We start from the raw sequence: 17,895 nt of genomic DNA, 5'->3' as shown, positions 1-17,895 counted from the left end.
TCCCTCTCTTCTGTTCTTTGAAGATACGTTGTGCTCCAACTTATTATCTAGCTTCCTCCCTCCTCCCACCAAAACAAATCTTCTTGACTAGCTATTGTATCGTTGCTTTATTTTTTCGTGGTTGACAATCCAATATATTAGCATCATCGAGTATTCATTTGTACTCCCTCCATTCTAAAATAGATGACCCAACTTTATACTAACTTTGTATTAAAGTTAGTACAAAGTTGAGTCATCTATTTTGAAACGGAGGGAGTAGCTGGTAAGGTAGTTTGCTCTTACCGTTCTGTTCAGATAGTTTCCATCTTCCTAATCTTCAACAAGCCAGCAGACATGCGCTACTAAAGAAAATGAATCATGAATGACAAGCTACATCCATCCAAAAAGAAGAAAAGAAAAAGAAAAGCCAAACTACGAGTGCTTCGAGGCATCGTGCACCGTTTCTTTCCAAACGCACACCAAGCATTAGTGCGTGCCTTTTGTGGTGGCATACTGTTTCTCCATTGTGTACGCAGGTGGGGGATGACGAATCGGAGTGAACTCCTGCCCTTTTTAAAAGCCCCCAAAACCAAAATTCAAATTTCGTAGTACCTGCTCCGCCGCGCCGCTCCTGGAACCCACGGCCCCGCTGGAACCAATCCGGTCCGGCCAGACCGGCCGGACCTGACCCGACCCGACCCCAGAGGCAGGCACGTGCCGCGCTGAACCAGCAACGGCCCCGACCCAGTAATCGATCCGCGGGGCCCGCAGGTCGGCCCCCTCCCTCCCGTGCCAACCCTCCCCCGCCGTCACGGTCACGCGCAGCTCCGCCCCGACGCCACCGTACCCCTTCCTCCCCAAATCCGCCACGCTCCCCTGACCGAACCCCACACCAGACAGCCGCCCGCCCGCCCGGAGCTCCCCTCCCCTCCCGCCCGCCCGCCCGGAGCTCCTCCTCCTCCGCCTCCCGCCGCCCCGACCCGCCCCGCCCGCCGCTCCAGGTAAATCTCCGCGCCTCCGCGCTCCCTAGCGCCGATTCGACGTCGCCACGCCCTGCTCCCTGGCTTGCTCGCTCGCCCGGGGCTCGCCGTCCGCGTCGCCGCTCGTCGTGGGGCGCGGCGGTAGGAGGGGCCGCTCCGCCGGTGCCCTCTCATCTCTCCCGCGCGTGCGCTGTTGTTGCCTAGTTGGGCGGGTTTTTCGCTTGGGGCTGGCGGGCTGGGTTCGGTGGGCCGCGCCCCGTCCCCGGTGGCCTCTCCGCTCGCCTGGATCTGGCTCCGCTCGGATCCGCTCGGGAATTTCCATTTCCGCGCCCCCTCCGTCCGCGTGGCGAGGGTGGCGTGGGGTTCGCGGCGGAAGGGACGGTGGAGTCATGTGTTTCGTGGTTCTGAGATGTTCACCTTCCTTTAGGGGAACGCAATGCGCGCTCGAATTTCAGGCGCAACGAGCTCCCAAGTGCTCGCGTGTTTCAGCCCTATGTAAAGCTGGGCAATTGGTGCTCTCAGATTGAGTCGTGTGCTCTACTCGCTTGCGTGTTGTTGTCGTGCTTGGGCATACCGATGCTTCCAAATTCCGATGAATATTGAGTACTGTTTGTGTAACTCGTGATCGTTGCCTCATGTCAAAGTGTACCTAATGCTGTTGTGTCTTCCCTGTGCTGCTACAGTCCACCTGATGGGGTGGGAGAAAAACGAGAAACACCTCCTCAGCCTTAGTCTCCAAAGCCTCCAATCTTTGTGCAAGGAGTATAACCTTCCTGCAAACAAGACCCACCCTCAGCTAGCTCGCTTGCTGGCCATTTATCTCGAGGTGAGTTTCAGTATACACCATCTGCTTCAACTTTGAGTACATGTATGTATTTTAAGGCGAAGATGTTACCTAGTGTTATTGTCAGTTGTTTTCTTGCTTTGCAAGGGTGAAATAAATTGACTACTGATGTGCACCATCTTTCTTTTTCCAGAATGAAAAAAATAATTCAGGACCTGAAAAGGAAAATTTGACTGGTCCTACTTCTACACAGGCTTCTCCTGCTACCTCTCCTGCCATGTTACCAAATACCAAAGAAGCATCCAAATGTATGTGTAGAAACTTCTTTATTAGTTTGGCAGATGCCAATGTTTACTGGCGGACACACTCAGGGACATGTGGATGTTAGTATATATCTGACAAAACCTAATTGATTGCAGGTGAGCAAGATAACCACAAAAGAGGCCCATATAGTGACAGAGATGATGATGATGTTAGGCCACCATTAAAGCATAAAAAAGTGTCTAGAAAACAAGCAGATAGAAAATTGAAAAGTGTAAGTAATTGTTACCTCTGTCAATTTTATGTTGTTACAATACATCATTTTCTCTGATTCAACCTAATGTTTATCCTTGCAATGCAATGCAATACAACTAGGATTCCGATTGTCTAACTGAGTACTGGATGCATGCTTTTTAAAATTTTGTAATCCAGGCAATTTCATACTTTAGTATAAATCAATTTCATTTGTTCAAATTCAACATATTGGGTAATCTAGGCATTTCTTGGCATGTGTTCCGTAAACTGAATTTTATCTAGTCAAATCATACTATTCAATTTTTCGGTATCAGGCTATCAGCTTGTCCGGTTTCATGGCCAAGAGAAATGTGCGGGTTAGATTATTTAGTTTTCTTGTGTAACGAATAGAGTCATATATTTCCCAGTCCTCTTCACTTGATACCTGAAACTATTTCTGTGCCTTAGATGAGATTGGCCTTGAATCAGAAATATATTATTTTATTTCGTCTTGATAGTACAATACTCTTGACATGCACTGCACTAGGGTGAAAGGAGGTTCCACCCAACTTCTATAATTTGCCAGAGTCATCCAAGATTTGAATTCCTTGGACATTTCGTGCTAGTTGGCCCATTCCTATAAAAGATAGGATGAATCTTCTCACTCATGAAAATGTGAAATATAGTTTCACTTGTTTCTTACTGCCTAGCCCCAACACTTATTTTGGAATGGAGGGAGTAAAAACTACGATTATTCTTTGAAATGAACAAGGTGGATATTAGCAGCTGTAAAATTTACACGTGTACATACTACATAGATAACGATTTGTCGCTGAATTGTGCTTGGATTTGAATTCAAGTAATGGATTGTTACTACAAATAGCTGTAGTGGTGTTTTGTCCAGTAACCTGCAAATCTAGGACCATAATATTTTTATATGAAACCTATCTTCTGCAGCATGCTTTTTCAAAAAATAGGATACTCTTTTGGATTTACCAATTATCATCATCGTTTTTGTTAGTTGATTTTTGTCTTACGTTTAAGATGGTGTTTCTCTGTGATCTGTGTACTCATAATGCCTGTCAAAGTTTCTGTTTGTATACAGTGCGTATCATTTCTTCATTTGTTTCTGTATCTTGAACCAGGACTCTGGTACCAGAACGAATCTTCCTCCGATTTCTAGTAACAATGGCAAAGGAGACTGCTTTAATTCATGTTCTGGACAAGGGATTGCTCATAATGTGAAACAAACTGCTGATGGTATTGCAACGTGCTCAACAGCCCCAAAGCTTAATGGAAATCATGTTTCAGTTGCTCCTGTGAATGACACAATTTCTTTCGTAGCAAGTCATCCTGGTCCTAATGGTGTGGCATCAAAGCCTCCCAGCCATATGAAAGCTGGTACAAATGGCATAGATAAGGGCAGTGGCTTGTCTAATGAGAACTCGGCAAATGTAAAATCTCCTTTTAAACTTTTTCTGATGGATGAAGATGGAATTGATCTATTTGTTGATCTTAATTCCACTCCAGGAGATTGGGTTGGCAGCTTCAAGGGTGGAGTGAACCTCCCTCCAAGCACACATAACTCTGAAAGTGATATGTTCACCAATTCTATTAGCAGCCTTAGGAATAAGAATGATCAGAACACAATGTTGCCACCAGATAATATCATTATAGATATACAAGATAAGGGACCTGAGAGCATTGCTGCTTGCACCAATTCATCACTAGGTTCAACTGATGGTGAGAATTATCGCTCCAAATCCAATCCACGTGATACCACTGCTGTAAACTTGAGGTCATCTGCATCCACATTGCCTGGTACTGCTGTTGAAATTTCTGTATCTCAGGAGGGACCTCCAGTGGTACATTCTTCATGTTTAACATCTGATGTTCAGAACAACGTGTCACTTGATATGGTGGCTGGTGCTTTGGGTAGCAATGTGCTTCCTCAAGAATCTGCTGATGTCTCCATGTTGCCTGGAAGAAGCCATGCACCCCTGACCGATGATTCCATACAACCAACTAATGAAAGCACATTTAGTCCTGGTAAAACCAAAGCTTGTGTCAAGAATGGCTGCACTCAGAATGTTTTGGATGCTCATACTGACAAAGCCGTGTCATCTTCCCCAGGGCATGTGGTTATAAGTGACACTGACAAAAACTCTCGTCCACCATCTGTGGGCAAACAGGAAATGTTAGATGTTACTTCAGGGGATCAGCGTACCCGCAACAGTGATACAAATGGACTCCTAATGGAAAATGTACCAACAGCAGCAGTGGCTATGGAAGAAGATAATGGTCATGGTGGCAGCTTGTCAGTTCGTCAACTAGCCAATCAGGCGGTAATTGCACTACCTGCCGCAAATGCCCAGTCAGATGCTAGTTCTGCAGATCGCGGCGTTGCTGGAAACTTCGACCTCACAGACCCAACACGATCATCTGTTGCTTCGGTAATTTCATTGTACTTCAATGCTAGCTAGAAAATTAACTGTGCCTAATACCAAATATAGAAATATGCATGATGATGATTGTGATATCTGCATCTTAATTACTCATGTCCTATCTTATTGCTTAATTTTACATTCTAGGTTTTCTGGAATCTTGAATTTTTTGATAATTTAATTAATAAAAAGTTTAATCTTACAAGATATATGACCTCATGATCTCGAACTTCCCAAAATGAGGATCTAAAGGTCCTTCTCACCCTACATATGATGTACATAAATCTTTTTTTAACTGATTTATTTTAGTAGGAGCCTCTACTACTGTTTTCAGTCAATTGTTTTTCCAAAATGAGTGGTCCCAAAAGCACTTTGGTAATGTTTATTTTCAGGAAGAAATATTTACAAACTAGGAAATCCGTATTTAATGACCTTCTGATGTGCATGAAACATTGTCCCTGTCTTCTCTTGGCTTGGATCTTTTTTCTCTATCTTTTATGTTTAACTTTCCTTTGTGTACAAACACAGAATTTGCCTATATGGCTGGGCAAGCAAGCACTTCATTGAATTGCTGTGTCCTGTTGAATTAAAATCATGTTTTTCCTGCATCATTTTGTTTGGGCCACAGAACTCAAGAACTCTCTTTTCATTTTCTAGCTGAAAGGTAGTATTAACCTTCCTCCCTGCAGCTTCGATAACTGTAATTGTTGCTAGACCACACTGTCCACATCGTTCACATCAACGTTGGCCCTTTTGACCCAACATGTTGGTAATATCCCCACATGCGCATGCAGATGACTGGCATGGAAATCAAGAAGCATATACATATTATGTTTTCCCTGCCTGCATCAATGTTCTCTTTGCTCTAAAAGAACTCAAGAACTCTAAACACTGTTCATTTTCTAATTGAAAGGTCGTATCAACTTTTTGCCATGCCATTCCAATCTTGAAGGTGGTCCTCAACTTTGACATACTGTGGATTAATTTTATGACAAGAACCTTGTCAAATTCCTCATAGTAGAGGGTGGATGCAAAAGCGCCATCGCTTAGGCACATCATGTGAGCTGGGAATAATGAATTGCTAGTTCGCCACATCCGTCATGGGCCTAGTGGACCAACATGTTTATGAACCCACTTACAGGGTTCTTGCTGTCATCTTAACCTTCTCAATCTCCATGACCATCAAATGCCGTCCCTTATTGGTACTTTAGACAAGTTTCATGCAAACTTGCATGGCTCCAACTGCCTTTTGTAGGGTTTGTATCTGACATGTGAACTCTTGATTTGTCAGTTCATGACATTCAAAATAGTTTAATATTTTCTCGATACAAAATGAAGTATTGATGCAAAAATATCCAATAGGACTAGAAAATAGTAACATAATATTGACATTCTTGTGCCAATCATAAATAACTTTCTAATTTGACCAAGGAAACTTTCTAGGTAGAATACCAATATTAATGACCTTCTATACTAGGAATGACCTGTTATTGTAGCGAAGATTGTTCTTTCTTTTTTCTTGGGTTTTCTATATGGCCAAGTAAGCACTTTGTTAAGGTGTCGTGTTTCTGTGGTTGAGCTGTATCATCTAAGGCCTACTAGTGATACATCTTCCCTGCACAAATTTTCCTATTCATTTGTTACAATGAATTGGTGCCTACATCCCCTTTTCAAACAACTTTCAAGATGGCGTCTTCTATTTGTAGTCATCCATGCAACGGTTTCAACTAGTCATAGTGTCAACTCTCACTAAACTAGTAGATGCATGGCTGACTTATTTTACTGGTTTATACTTTGTAGTAAAAGGGAAGAAAGAAGGAAAGCTTGCCTGTATCATTCTGGCCTAACTGTGGCCAACTCCACATGCCCAAATCTTAGCTCTGCAACTGCAAACCTATCTATTTGGTAATTGATATTTGGGTAACCTCATTAACTGGCATCTTTGGTATTCACTACCAGTGCCTTCATATAGCATGGCTTGGTGAATCTAGTGTTTTCTTTTTCTACAGGGATTAGCGAAATGATCACTTAAAAGAAATAGTATAATGTGTTGTAAAATCATTTTCGTTTACTATGTTTCTTTTGAAATTCCATTTCCATTTGTGTGTTTAGTATACAAAGTTATTAGTTATATCTCTGTGTGCCTGTGTATCTGGAAGCTGCTTCATTGCTTGCTTTCATTTGTCGTTTTTTCAGTTGATTTATTTTATTTTATCCTCTTGTGCAGGACAATGCTGTTACTCCCGTGGCCACGAATCATGGTGCAAAGTATGTTCTGTGTAAACATAGTTAGCACCTCTGTTTTTGAAGTAGTTCCTTACTTACATAAACCTTATATTTTGCAGGACAGGTAACAGTCATGAATCTGCAGACAAAGAAAAACCGTGTGATCCTGAGGAGTTGCAGGGTGTGGCTACAAGAAATATACTATGTAGGTTAAGAAGTGCTGCTGCTAAGCAGACCAAGCCCTCTACAGTACCCAGACGGTCATCAAGGCTTGTCCCAAAGGTTAGCACAGTAGTGGTCACTGCTGTTGAATTTGGTACTCAATACCACAACCTGATAGTGATTACTGATTAGTGAAAGAGCTGTTAATCATCAATACCATAGCACAACCTGATACTCCCTCCGCCCCGTAATATAAGAGCATTTTTGACACTACACTAGTGTAAAAAATTGCCATGATCGTGCATAAGCTGATTGACAGATTGTGCACAAGCATTATGTGTTAAGAGGGCCCTGCAGTTATATTTTGGCTGCCTTTTGCTCCTTCATTTTTGTGTGTTTAAAAATCAATACAACTGACATGCTTTACTTCTTCCACGTGCAGTGATTGCTAAAAATGACAGGGATGAGATCCACCGCCAAGAATGATGCATAGCTTAACTGCCGTTCGTAGTCGATTTCCAACAGGGAATACCTTTCTAGACTCCAACCTTCACAGTTCTCGTTGATTCATCTTGCTAGCAACTGAGTAGCTTTTTTGCATACTTCTGTCAACAGCTCAATGCCACCAAATGTTTTTTGCCGTTCTTCTCTGTTATACTTCACACAGTGCCGAGCTCCGCATACACCAACCATTGTACAAACATATCATGATTGTTAGGAAATTTTTGAACCTGCAGTATGTCACATTGTTTTCCAGATGGGCAATAGATGCCGTCGTACTGTACTGTAATATATGGCTGGTTGTGATTTGTGTGCTGTGATAGAAATGCTATCCATGCAGGAGCCATATTTCCTGTTTGGCCAGTCATCATCACGCATGATTGCCTGCCATCTGTGGCAGTGTTCGCAGTCATTGATGTTGCAAGGTTTGGTTGGTGAAAACTGTAACTGAATATACTCCCTCCGTTCCTAAATATTTGTCTTTTTAGAGATTTCACAAATGGACTACCATATACAGATGTATATAGACATATTTTATAGTGTAGATTCACTCATTTTGCTCCGTATGTAGTCACTTGTTGAAATCTCCAAAAAGACAAATATTTAGGAACAGAGGGAGTATTTCTTACCATTTTGGGTCCTGAGATCTGCCTGGTTTCTCACGCCTGAGAGGTGATGCATCTGCAAATTTTGGGTCTGATCATGTTTTGTTTGGTTTACTTGCTTCGCTGGTACAAACCCCATGCTTTTTCTCTGCTGGTAAAGATTGGCAAGGCTCTGATGCCATGCCAGCGTGCTTGGCAGAGCGTGAATGGTCTCACCTAGGTCGACGTACTAATCTAATCATAGTTCGTTCGACTTTCTGTAAACCCCATTTTCCATTAGAAATGTTTTTATTGTGGGTTAAGGCTCTCTTTGGATTATTGTTTGTCTTTTAAATACATCCATAAAAAAAATACAGATTTCTGCCTGTTGGTTTTGTTTCCGGCCGGAAATCACTATGTCTGGTAAAATACACTTGTAAATTTAATACTTCTGTATTAAGTTAGATGGTTGCCAAGCGCGGCCTAAAGGTGACTATGAAATCAAAAAGCGAAGGAAAACATACCTGATGAACAAGTACCTGGGATGTCCTCTCACTCGGCGTATTTTGGCCTCCGGGGATGACAATCTGTTTGTGTCCTCACTTGGCGGTGGATGTCGTCCTTCGGTGACCTCTTCGTGTTCTCCTAGTCCCAATTTTTGTTTTCCGAAGATGATTACTCCTACAAATTTTTGGCGAGAATAGGGTTTAATTTGAATGGTGGGTGGTGGTGGATCTAGTGCGGAGATGGGTAATAAGTTTGGAAGGCCTTAGGAGGTGGTGCACAGAGGGGAGACGAGGTTATATGTTGGGGTTATATACAAGGGCTCACACCCATTGACCAATGAACAATTTCACGAAAGGTAAGGGCGATAGCTGGAGAGAACGAGCTTTTATGTAGAGTAGCAAAATTGTCGGACATGCTTGTTTGTTTTAGTTTCCATAATATTTCTTCCCTCAACTAATAGACTGACAAGTGGAGCCATCATGGTTTTATTGCAAAAATTTCACCCCCAACTGACAGGTGGGGCCATCAGGGATTTATTGCAAAAAATTCACCCCCAACTTACAGGTGGGACCATCAAGGCTTTATTGCAAAATTTTGACCCCCAGCTAACAGGTGGGGCCATCAGTGCTTTATTGCAAAATGTCACATCGCCTCGCCACGTTGTCCTTACGGTTGTCGTTCACATGGTGGTTGGACCGGTCAACTGTATGCCAGCTAAACAAAATATGTACACAAAAACATGTTAGAGGCTGTATGTAAACCCCTTTAGGCTATGTTCGGTTATCCCCACCCTCGCCGGGATCGGAGACAAAACCCGTCGATCCCCGTGGGTTTCGTCCCGGCCGGGATCAGATCCCGGTTTGGCCTATAGCAGCCTTCGGTTAGACCCGGCCTGGATTAAGTCCCTCCCAAATCCCTTCCAAACCCCGTGGAAACAGCCGGAAAATGGCCCACGCGTCTCACCCCATGGAACCAAACCCCGTCTCTCTCGCGAGCGAAACGACGCTCTCTCTCTCTCGCCCCGACCCCTCGCTCCGTTTCTCGAATCTCAATTTCGCAGGGAGACTGCGATGGCGACGACTTCGGAGAAGGAGGGTCAGCAGCAGCGCTACTGGAGGAGACCGCGGCGGCGTGCCCAAGCGGCGCCACCGCATCTAGTCGCAGCGGCATGAGCTCGGAGGCGACCCGGAGCAGCCGCGGCGCGAGCTATGGAGACCAGAGAAACCCATTGCCGGCGTTACCTTACCTCTCACACCCTTAATTCCTAGGGTTCATGGACTTTGATTTGAGGAATTGGTGATACGGGGTGATTTTTGACTCCCTCTGATGATGCAAAAGCAGCTGTGCTTTTGAGTTTGTTGATGTGGTACCTGTGATGCTATCTTTGACGTCCTTAGCATGTCTAATTGAATGAGCTGACTGCTAAATTTTTGCCAAAGGAGGGAGGGAGTGACCCAACAGAATTTAAGACAAAGGGATTTGTGGTCAGGGTGTTGGCGGGGGGTGGGTGACATGAGGGGATTCACCCAATCCCTGCAGGGGTTGGTTCCCCGTGTGGATGGAAACCGCATCAACCGAACGAAGCCTTAGCGAGTTCAATGACTGTATTTTAGGTATTTTAAAGCACTGGGTTCTAGAACAAGTTTAGTAACCTCTGATGAATGTTCCTCTTCGGCCGCATATCTAAGCAGGTTGTGAGACGTGATCTGCTCATCAGGCGCGGCCGGCCCCAGGTTTTCCATGAGCACACGTTGAGCCTTCTTGACCGCATGCATATCTGACTACTGTATTATTTTATAGTTAAAAAAAGGGTGATGGAAACCACCATTTTCGTTTAGTTAATATAGTACTCCGTATAAAGTTGATGTGACATTTAACACTGACGTTGGGCGGGTCGACGGCTTGTGCGTGCGGCCGCGTGGATGGTGACCATGCCGATGCCGATGCCGATGCCATTGCCGATACGGCCGGGGATCGACGGCGTCCCTGCTGGCTTACGTGCGCCGCGTGGGCTTCGTCGCCCGTGGGTCCGTCGGTGTCGATGGAGTCCGGCCGCGCGGTGGACTCGCACGCGGCGACGTCAGCCGGTGCTTGCCGGATACGTACATGCATGCACGCACGCACGGACGAAGCTGCCGATGGACTTTGATGGATGAGTAGCCCCTTTTGCTGGACATGCACTACGTGGAACGTGGCCGGCCGGTTGCATACTTGCATGGCCCCGTTGATCCCATGGCTGCCGCGCGCGGAGAAGCCGGCTCAAACGGGTGACCGGTGCTGCGACGTGCACGGTTCGCCTGGAGTTGGTGTAGCCGCAACTTGACGCGCGTGCGTGCCGTCGTTCGGCTCGCCGGCCGGCCGGCGGAGCCAAGATTAGTCCACGCATGTTCCACGTGCGCGCGCTGCCCTCCTCCTCCTGCTCGCGCAGACGGCTGGAGGCCCATGTTGCACGCGCCTGGAAGCCGCACGGGAGCTTGACACTTTGACAACATGCACGTGTCGTCGTTTTTTCTTTCTTTCACGAGCTACGTCCATCTCGCCTCATCAGTAAGGGCATTGAGGGCATCTTCGACGCGGTTCTTAAACCGCCTGCATACGTCTGGACCGTGGAAGTCATTCAACGTGGATCTGTATCGTTTCGCCGAGCTGTTCATATGTGTTTTTTTCCCGTAAATTGGAGACAAAATGTGATGGGAGGGGACGGGGGCTTTGCGGGAGTCCGAACAGCAGACACGTAGGACTCCGACCGCCGGCCTACCCAATCCCACTCCCGGCAAAATTTCCTTACACTCCGCTCCTTCCCCCTTACTTTGCATCCGCACTCTTCATCTTTGCCGCCGTTGCTGCACGTCTCAGGCCCCCACAGAGGCATCGTCGGACGTCCACAACCAGCACTGACGCGCCCGCTCGCCTCGATGACGGCGATATTCGCCCTGGATCGTTTGTACCCAGGTACACTTCGCCCCCTGTCGACAACCTCCATGGCGGACACCACACTCGTCAGTTGTTCGGTCAACTGCCATTGAGCTTATTTTCAAATGCTATGTCGTTTTCTAGAGTACGAAAAATGGTGATCTACTCAATCATGAAAGATGAGTTGTTGTGCGATGCGTGGTTGGCCGTATCCGTGAATTTTGTATGCAAGAGCAGAAGGGGGACCTTCTGGCAGCAAGTGCGTGAATCATTTCACGCATGAAAGCACATTACACCCTACGACATATACATCATTCAAGAACGCAATGTGAGGTCATTATCGTATCGCTTGTACGCTTTTCAGACTAGCGTCACCAAGTTTTGTAATGTGGTTCGTCAGCTTGAGGCAAGGTGACCATTGCACGCGGCAGAGCACGAGATCATAAGTTTGCTTTCTCTTGCTCAACTTGTTAATTGATTCGTTCACACAATGTTGGTCTAGACATTATGTAGCATGCACACGCCGCCTTGATATATCACATGACAGATGGACGGCCATTTACGTACACACAATGTTGAATGAAGCTGAAGGGGAAGTATGTGTGGGAGACCATGATCTGTTGATGAAAAACTTGTTACACATTCGGCTAATCTAGTCGAATTTAAGACATTGTTGTACTAGAATTAATTTGCATGCTATGTATGAATGATTTGTGCTATTTTCTATCCAAACATTAATGAATATCGATCGATTTGCATGAATGTCGTCCGATTAGTTTAAATGCGGGTTGAAATGTATGCGGACAGCGTTGAATGGCGGTCTCCCGCATCCGTCTCCGCGGACTGGCCCCCCTGTCCGCAGACGGATGCTGGAGGAAATTTACGGGTCGCCGTTGAAAACGCCCTAGGGCATCTCCAATACTGACCCGTAAATACTGATGAGGAAGGCGACCATCCAATGCTGCCCGCATACATTTCAAGCCGGGTTTCAACTAATCAGGCGAGATTCATGCAAACAAGGCGAATTTTTATCAAAGTTTGGATAGAAAATAGCACAAATCATTCATACATAGCATGTAAATAAGTCTAGTATAACAATATGTCAAATTCAGCGAGATTAATGGATCCTGATGTCCCACACTTACTACCCCTTCAACTTCACCCAACAGTGCATATGCATAAAATGGCCGTCCCTCCATCATGTGTTATATCACGGGTGGCGACAGTGCATGCGGGTTACACAATGTGTAGAGCAACATTGAATGAATGAACGAACCAATCAATCAACAAGTTGAGGAAGAAGAAGCAGAACTTACGATCTCCTCCTCTGTCGCGCGCAATGACCACCTTGCCTTCAACTTATCAACCGCGCCACAAAACTTGGTGACAGAGGTTTGGATGGCATACCATCGATACGACAATGACCTCACATTGCGTTGCTGGATGATGTGCATGTCGTAGGGCACAATGTGCTTTCGCGCGTGAAATGATTCATGCACTTGCTGCCAAAAGGTCCTCCCTTTCTCTTGTCTATGAAACCTGTGGATACGCCGAACCGCCCATTGCACAACAACTCATCCTCCATAGTCGCGTATCCCGTCATCCTTCGTACTCTAAAAAACGACATGTCATTCAAAATAAGCTCAACGCCATTTGACCGAACACCTACCGGGCGTGGTGATTGCCATGGCCGAATTCGACCGGGGGTGGTGGTGGTGGTGGGGGGGGGGGGGGTTGTTCCTGCCTACGGACAAGTTCTGGGTGGACAACGCCGTCGTAAAAGGCGAGTGGGCATGTCGATGCTGGTTGCGGAGGTCCGGTAATGCCTCTGTGCCGACGGAAGAGGTACAACGGCGGCGGCGGCGGAGGAGGGTGGGGGTGCAGAGCAAGGGGGGGGGGAGAAGGGGCAGATTGGGAAAAATAGGACCAGGAGGGAGGATTCAGTGGGCCGGGGGTGTCGGAGTCCTGCGTGGCTAATGTCCGGACTCCAATGAAACCCCACCTAGTTTGTCTCCATTTTACGAGGAAAAATGCGTCCGGACCACTCATCGGACGTATACAGGCTCACGTTAGAGGACACACCACGTTCAAACCGAGCGGTTCCGACGGTTGCAGGTGGTTTGACGGTAGGCGTTGGAGATTGCCTAACGAGTGATTTGGTTACCGGGCGGAAAATTCGGTTATCGCCCGGTAACCACGAATCTTTGATACCTCACGAGAAACCGCATTACGAGGCAACTTTCCGTTGTTGATATTTTTGGATCTTAAGTGAATTTTGCGCGAGTCAAAAGTTCATTCAAACAAGAAATCGCTTGGTAACCTCCGGGTATTTTCTGATTACTCCGGCAGCTGAAATTTCAGTGCTCCACGAGCTCTTCTTTTCTTTTCTTTTCTTTCGGAATTCAAAACTTTACTAACACCTTTTTTTCTGGGTGTGTTTCTAATGTTTCTAACAACTTGAACCATTGTTTTCTTTTTGCTACACCTACTGCGCGTTAATTATCTTCTGCAAACTAAAAGTTTCACGGTTGCGTGCACCGATTTCTTTCATTTCGAGCAAGACAAGAGTTTCAGCGCCAAAAAGGGAACCATTCTCGTCGCATCTATGCATCGACCGAGAGGCTACGGCGTCGTTTCATGCTCAATAAATGCTAAGCAGCGAGTAGAGACCTGTTCCAACCTCCAGCCCCTGGTGCGTGTACGTAAACCGCGTGCGTGCGTGCATCTGCATGCGGCCGTTGGAGCAAGCGCGGCGCGGTCGCGGTCAAGCGACCTTTTGTTTGTTCTGACCAAGAGGGCACGCCGCGCCGCCTGCGTAGCGTAGGTCGGAGTAGGTGAGTTGCCCGGCTGAAAGGGTCGCCGGAGAATTTCACCAGACTTCAATTTTTCGACATAAATTTCGCGAGACTTTGCGCCGCGCTGAAACAGTCCCTCTCTCCCTCCCGGCTAGCTGCGATTGAACTGCTTACTTGGCGCTCCGGTGCGTGGTCTCATTGCCATCTCCTCCTCCACACCTACTACGTGAGTCTAATCACGACGAGGTCTCCGGCCGCGAGTACGTCCATTATATCCAGCCTCCGCGGCGCGCTCATTCCTGGCTGCGCATCTTGGAGGTTTCTGTTCGCCGGTTGACTTTGCTGGGGGCGGGGTAGCGAGAGCCGGCCGCCGGTCATGCATAACCACGGGGGCGGCGGGGCGGGGGACATCGTGCAGGCGGGCGGCGAGAGGGTCGTGCCGCACAGCGGGCCGCTGGTGGGGAAGCGCTCCGCCACGCGGAAGAGCGCGCGGTTCGCGGACTCCGTGTCCGCGCCGCTGCGCGCTGGCGGCCGCGGGAACCACCACCAGGGCGACGACGACGACAACGACTACGTGGAGGTCACCCTCGACGTGCGGGACGACTCGGTGGCGGTGCACAGCGTCAAGCCGGCGGCCGGCGGCGAGGAGGACCCGGACGTCACGCTGCTGGCGCGGGCGCTGGAGACGCGCTCCTCCTCGTACGCCGGCAGGGGCACCCATGGCGGCGGCGTGCTCCGGAACGCGTCGACAAGGATCAAGCAGGTGTCGCAGGAGCTCCGAAAAATCGCGTCCGTCAAGCGCCGCCCCAGCCGCATCGACCGGTCCAAGTCCGCCGCCGCGCACGCGCTCAAGGGGCTCAAGTTCATCAGCAAGCCCGACGGCTGGCCCGCCGTCGAGAAGCGCTTCGACGAGCTCGCCGAGAACGGCGGACTCCTCCACCGCTCCAAGTTCGGCAAGTGCATCGGGATGAAGGAGCTCGCCTTCGCCGGCGAGCTGTTCGACGCGCTGGCCCGGCGCCGGGACATCTCCGGGGACAGCATCAGCAAGGCGGAGCTGCTCGAGTTCTGGGACCAGATCTCCGACACCAGCTTCGACAGCCGCCTGCAGACCTTCTTCGACATGGTGGACAAGGACGCCGACGGCAGGATCACCGAGGCGGAGGTCGGGCAGATCATCGGGCTCAGCGCCGCCGCCAACGACCTCAAGAAGATCACGGAGCGCACAGAAGAGTACGCCCGGCTCATCATGGAGGAGCTCGACCCCGACAACCTCGGCTACATCGAGCTGTCCAACCTGGAGACGCTGCTGCTGCAGGCGCCGCCGACCCAGCCGACGCGGGGCGGGAGCGGGACGACCAGCAGCCGTAACCTCAGCCAGATGCTGAGCCAGCACCTCAAGCCGACGACGGAGCCCAACCCGCTCCGCCGGTGGTACCGCCGCGCCAGCTACTTCCTGGAGGACAACTGGCGCCGTTGCTGGGTGATCATCCTGTGGTTCTCCATCTGCGCCGGCCTCTTCGCCTGGAAGTTCGTGCAGTACCGGCGGCGCGCCGTGTTCGAGGTGATGGGCTACTGCGTGTGCGTCGCCAAGGGCGGCGCCGAGACGCTCAAGTTCAACATGGCGCTCGTGCTCCTCCCCGTGTGCCGCAACACCATCACGTGGCTCCGCAACCGCACCGCCGCGGGGCGGGTCGTGCCGTTCGACGACAACCTCAACTTCCACAAGGTGATCGCCGCGGGGATCACCGTCGGCGCCGGGATGCACATCATCTCCCATTTGGCGTGCGACTTCCCGCGGCTGCTGCACGCCACCGAGGAGGAGTACGAGCCGATGAAGCCCTTCTTCGGCGACGTCAAGCCGCCCAACTACTGGTGGTTCGTCAAGGGCACGGAGGGGTGGACGGGGCTGGTGATGCTGGCGCTCATGGCCGTCGCCTTCACGCTCGCCACGCCGTGGTTCCGCCGCGGCAGGGTCCGCCTCCCGGGGCCGCTCAGCCGGCTCACCGGGTTCAACGCCTTCTGGTACACGCACCACCTCTTCATCATCGTCTACGCGCTGCTCATCGTCCACGGCCACTTCCTCTACCTCACCAAGAAGTGGCAGAAGAAGTCGACGTGGATGTACCTGGCGGCGCCGATGGTCCTGTACGCGTGCGAGCGGCTGGCGCGGGCGCTCCGGTCCAGCGTGCGGCCGGTGAAGATACTCAAGGTGGCCGTGTACCCCGGCAACGTGCTGTCGCTGCGCTTCTCCAAGCCGCAGGGATTCAGGTGCAAGAGCGGGCAGTACATCTTCGTCAACTGCGCCGCCGTCTCGCCGTTCCAGTGGCACCCCTTCTCCATCACGTCGGCGCCGCACGACGACTACATCAGCGTCCACATCAGGACGCTCGGCGACTGGACCCGGGAGCTCAAGAGCGTCTTCGAGAAGGTTTGCCGGCCGCCGACGGACGGCAAGAGCGGGCTGCTCCGGGCAGAGTACGCCGGTGACGGCGGCGCCGCCATGCCCAGCCCGAGCAGCTTCCCCACGGTGCTGATCGACGGGCCGTACGGCGCGCCGGCGCAGGACTACAAGCAGTACGACGTGGTGCTGCTGGTGGGGCTGGGCATCGGGGCCACGCCCATGATCTCCATCATCAAGGACATCATCAACAACATGAAGCGGCTCGACGGCGACATCGAGTCCGGCAGCCCCAGCGACAGGAGCGTGTCGGCGGCGTCGTTCCGGACGCGGCGCGCCTACTTCTACTGGGTGACGCGGGAGGAAGGCTCCTTCGACTGGTTCCGCGGCGTCATGGACGAGGTGGCCGAGAGCGACAAGAAGGGCATCATCGAGCTCCATAACTACTGCACCAGCGTCTACGAGGAGGGGGACGCCCGGTCGGCGCTCATCGCCATGCTCCAGTCCCTCAACCACGCCAAGCACGGCGTCGACGTCGTCTCCGGCACCCGCGTCAAGACCCACTTCGCCCGGCCCAACTGGCGCAAAGTCTACAAGGACATCGCCCTCAAGCACGCCGGGCAGCGTGTCGGAGTGTTCTACTGCGGCGCGCCGGTGCTGATCAAGGAGCTGCGCCAGCTTGCGCAGGATTTCTCGAGGAAGACGAGCACCAAATTCGAGTTCCACAAGGAGAATTTCTAACTTTGCAGCCAGCCCAGTCACAAGAAGTTCCTCCTTTTTTTTTAAGAAAAGAAACAAGTTTCTCTTTTCGTGAGGAAAAACTCTGTTAATTCAGTACATACCCAGTTCTATAGATCGAAGTAGGTGTTGGTTGATTTTGACAAGCTGGGTCAAGAGTTTCATCGATTTTTTTGCCTATAGAAGAATAATATCCAATGCCCCCTTGTACAGATATTCCCTTCTAAAGAAAAATACAATCAGCACTTCAGGTGTATGTACACATACAACTAACAAAAACACAATAGTTATATGTAAGTTGACTGAATTTGCAATTCGAATAAGTTGATCTTGTGAGAGGAGGAATCGGTTGGAGGCCAAAGAAAAGCTAGAGGAAGAAGAAAGAAGGA

The 17,895-nt window shown here is 49.4% G+C and overlaps 2 protein-coding genes across 2 annotated transcripts; both read left to right on the top strand.

Moving 5' to 3' along the window:
- The first annotated feature begins 873 nt into the window (after positions 1 to 873).
- LOC123104412 (uncharacterized) lies at positions 874 to 7,879 on the top strand. Its single transcript, XM_044526255.1, has 8 exons — positions 874 to 980; positions 1,643 to 1,785; positions 1,937 to 2,051; positions 2,163 to 2,278; positions 3,384 to 4,691; positions 6,910 to 6,950; positions 7,028 to 7,190; positions 7,513 to 7,879. The coding sequence occupies exons 2-8, from the start codon at positions 1,651 to 1,653 to the stop codon at positions 7,513 to 7,515; spliced, it is 1,881 nt and encodes a 626-aa protein (XP_044382190.1). The 5' UTR covers positions 874 to 980; positions 1,643 to 1,650; the 3' UTR covers positions 7,516 to 7,879.
- Positions 7,880 to 14,378: 6,499 nt separating this feature from the next.
- Positions 14,379 to 17,649, top strand: LOC123104411 (respiratory burst oxidase homolog protein B). The gene has a single exon (XM_044526254.1). It carries the CDS (start codon positions 14,747 to 14,749, stop codon positions 17,507 to 17,509), a length of 2,763 nt encoding a protein of 920 aa, XP_044382189.1. The 5' UTR covers positions 14,379 to 14,746; the 3' UTR covers positions 17,510 to 17,649.
- Positions 17,650 to 17,895: the final 246 nt, after the last annotated feature.

The sequence above is a fragment of the Triticum aestivum genome, chromosome 5A (assembly GCF_018294505.1).
Source record: "Triticum aestivum cultivar Chinese Spring chromosome 5A, IWGSC CS RefSeq v2.1, whole genome shotgun sequence".
Lineage (NCBI taxonomy): Eukaryota > Viridiplantae > Streptophyta > Magnoliopsida > Poales > Poaceae > Triticum > Triticum aestivum.
Note: the sequence above shows the minus strand (reverse complement) of the source record. Positions and strands in the feature narration are given on the sequence as shown.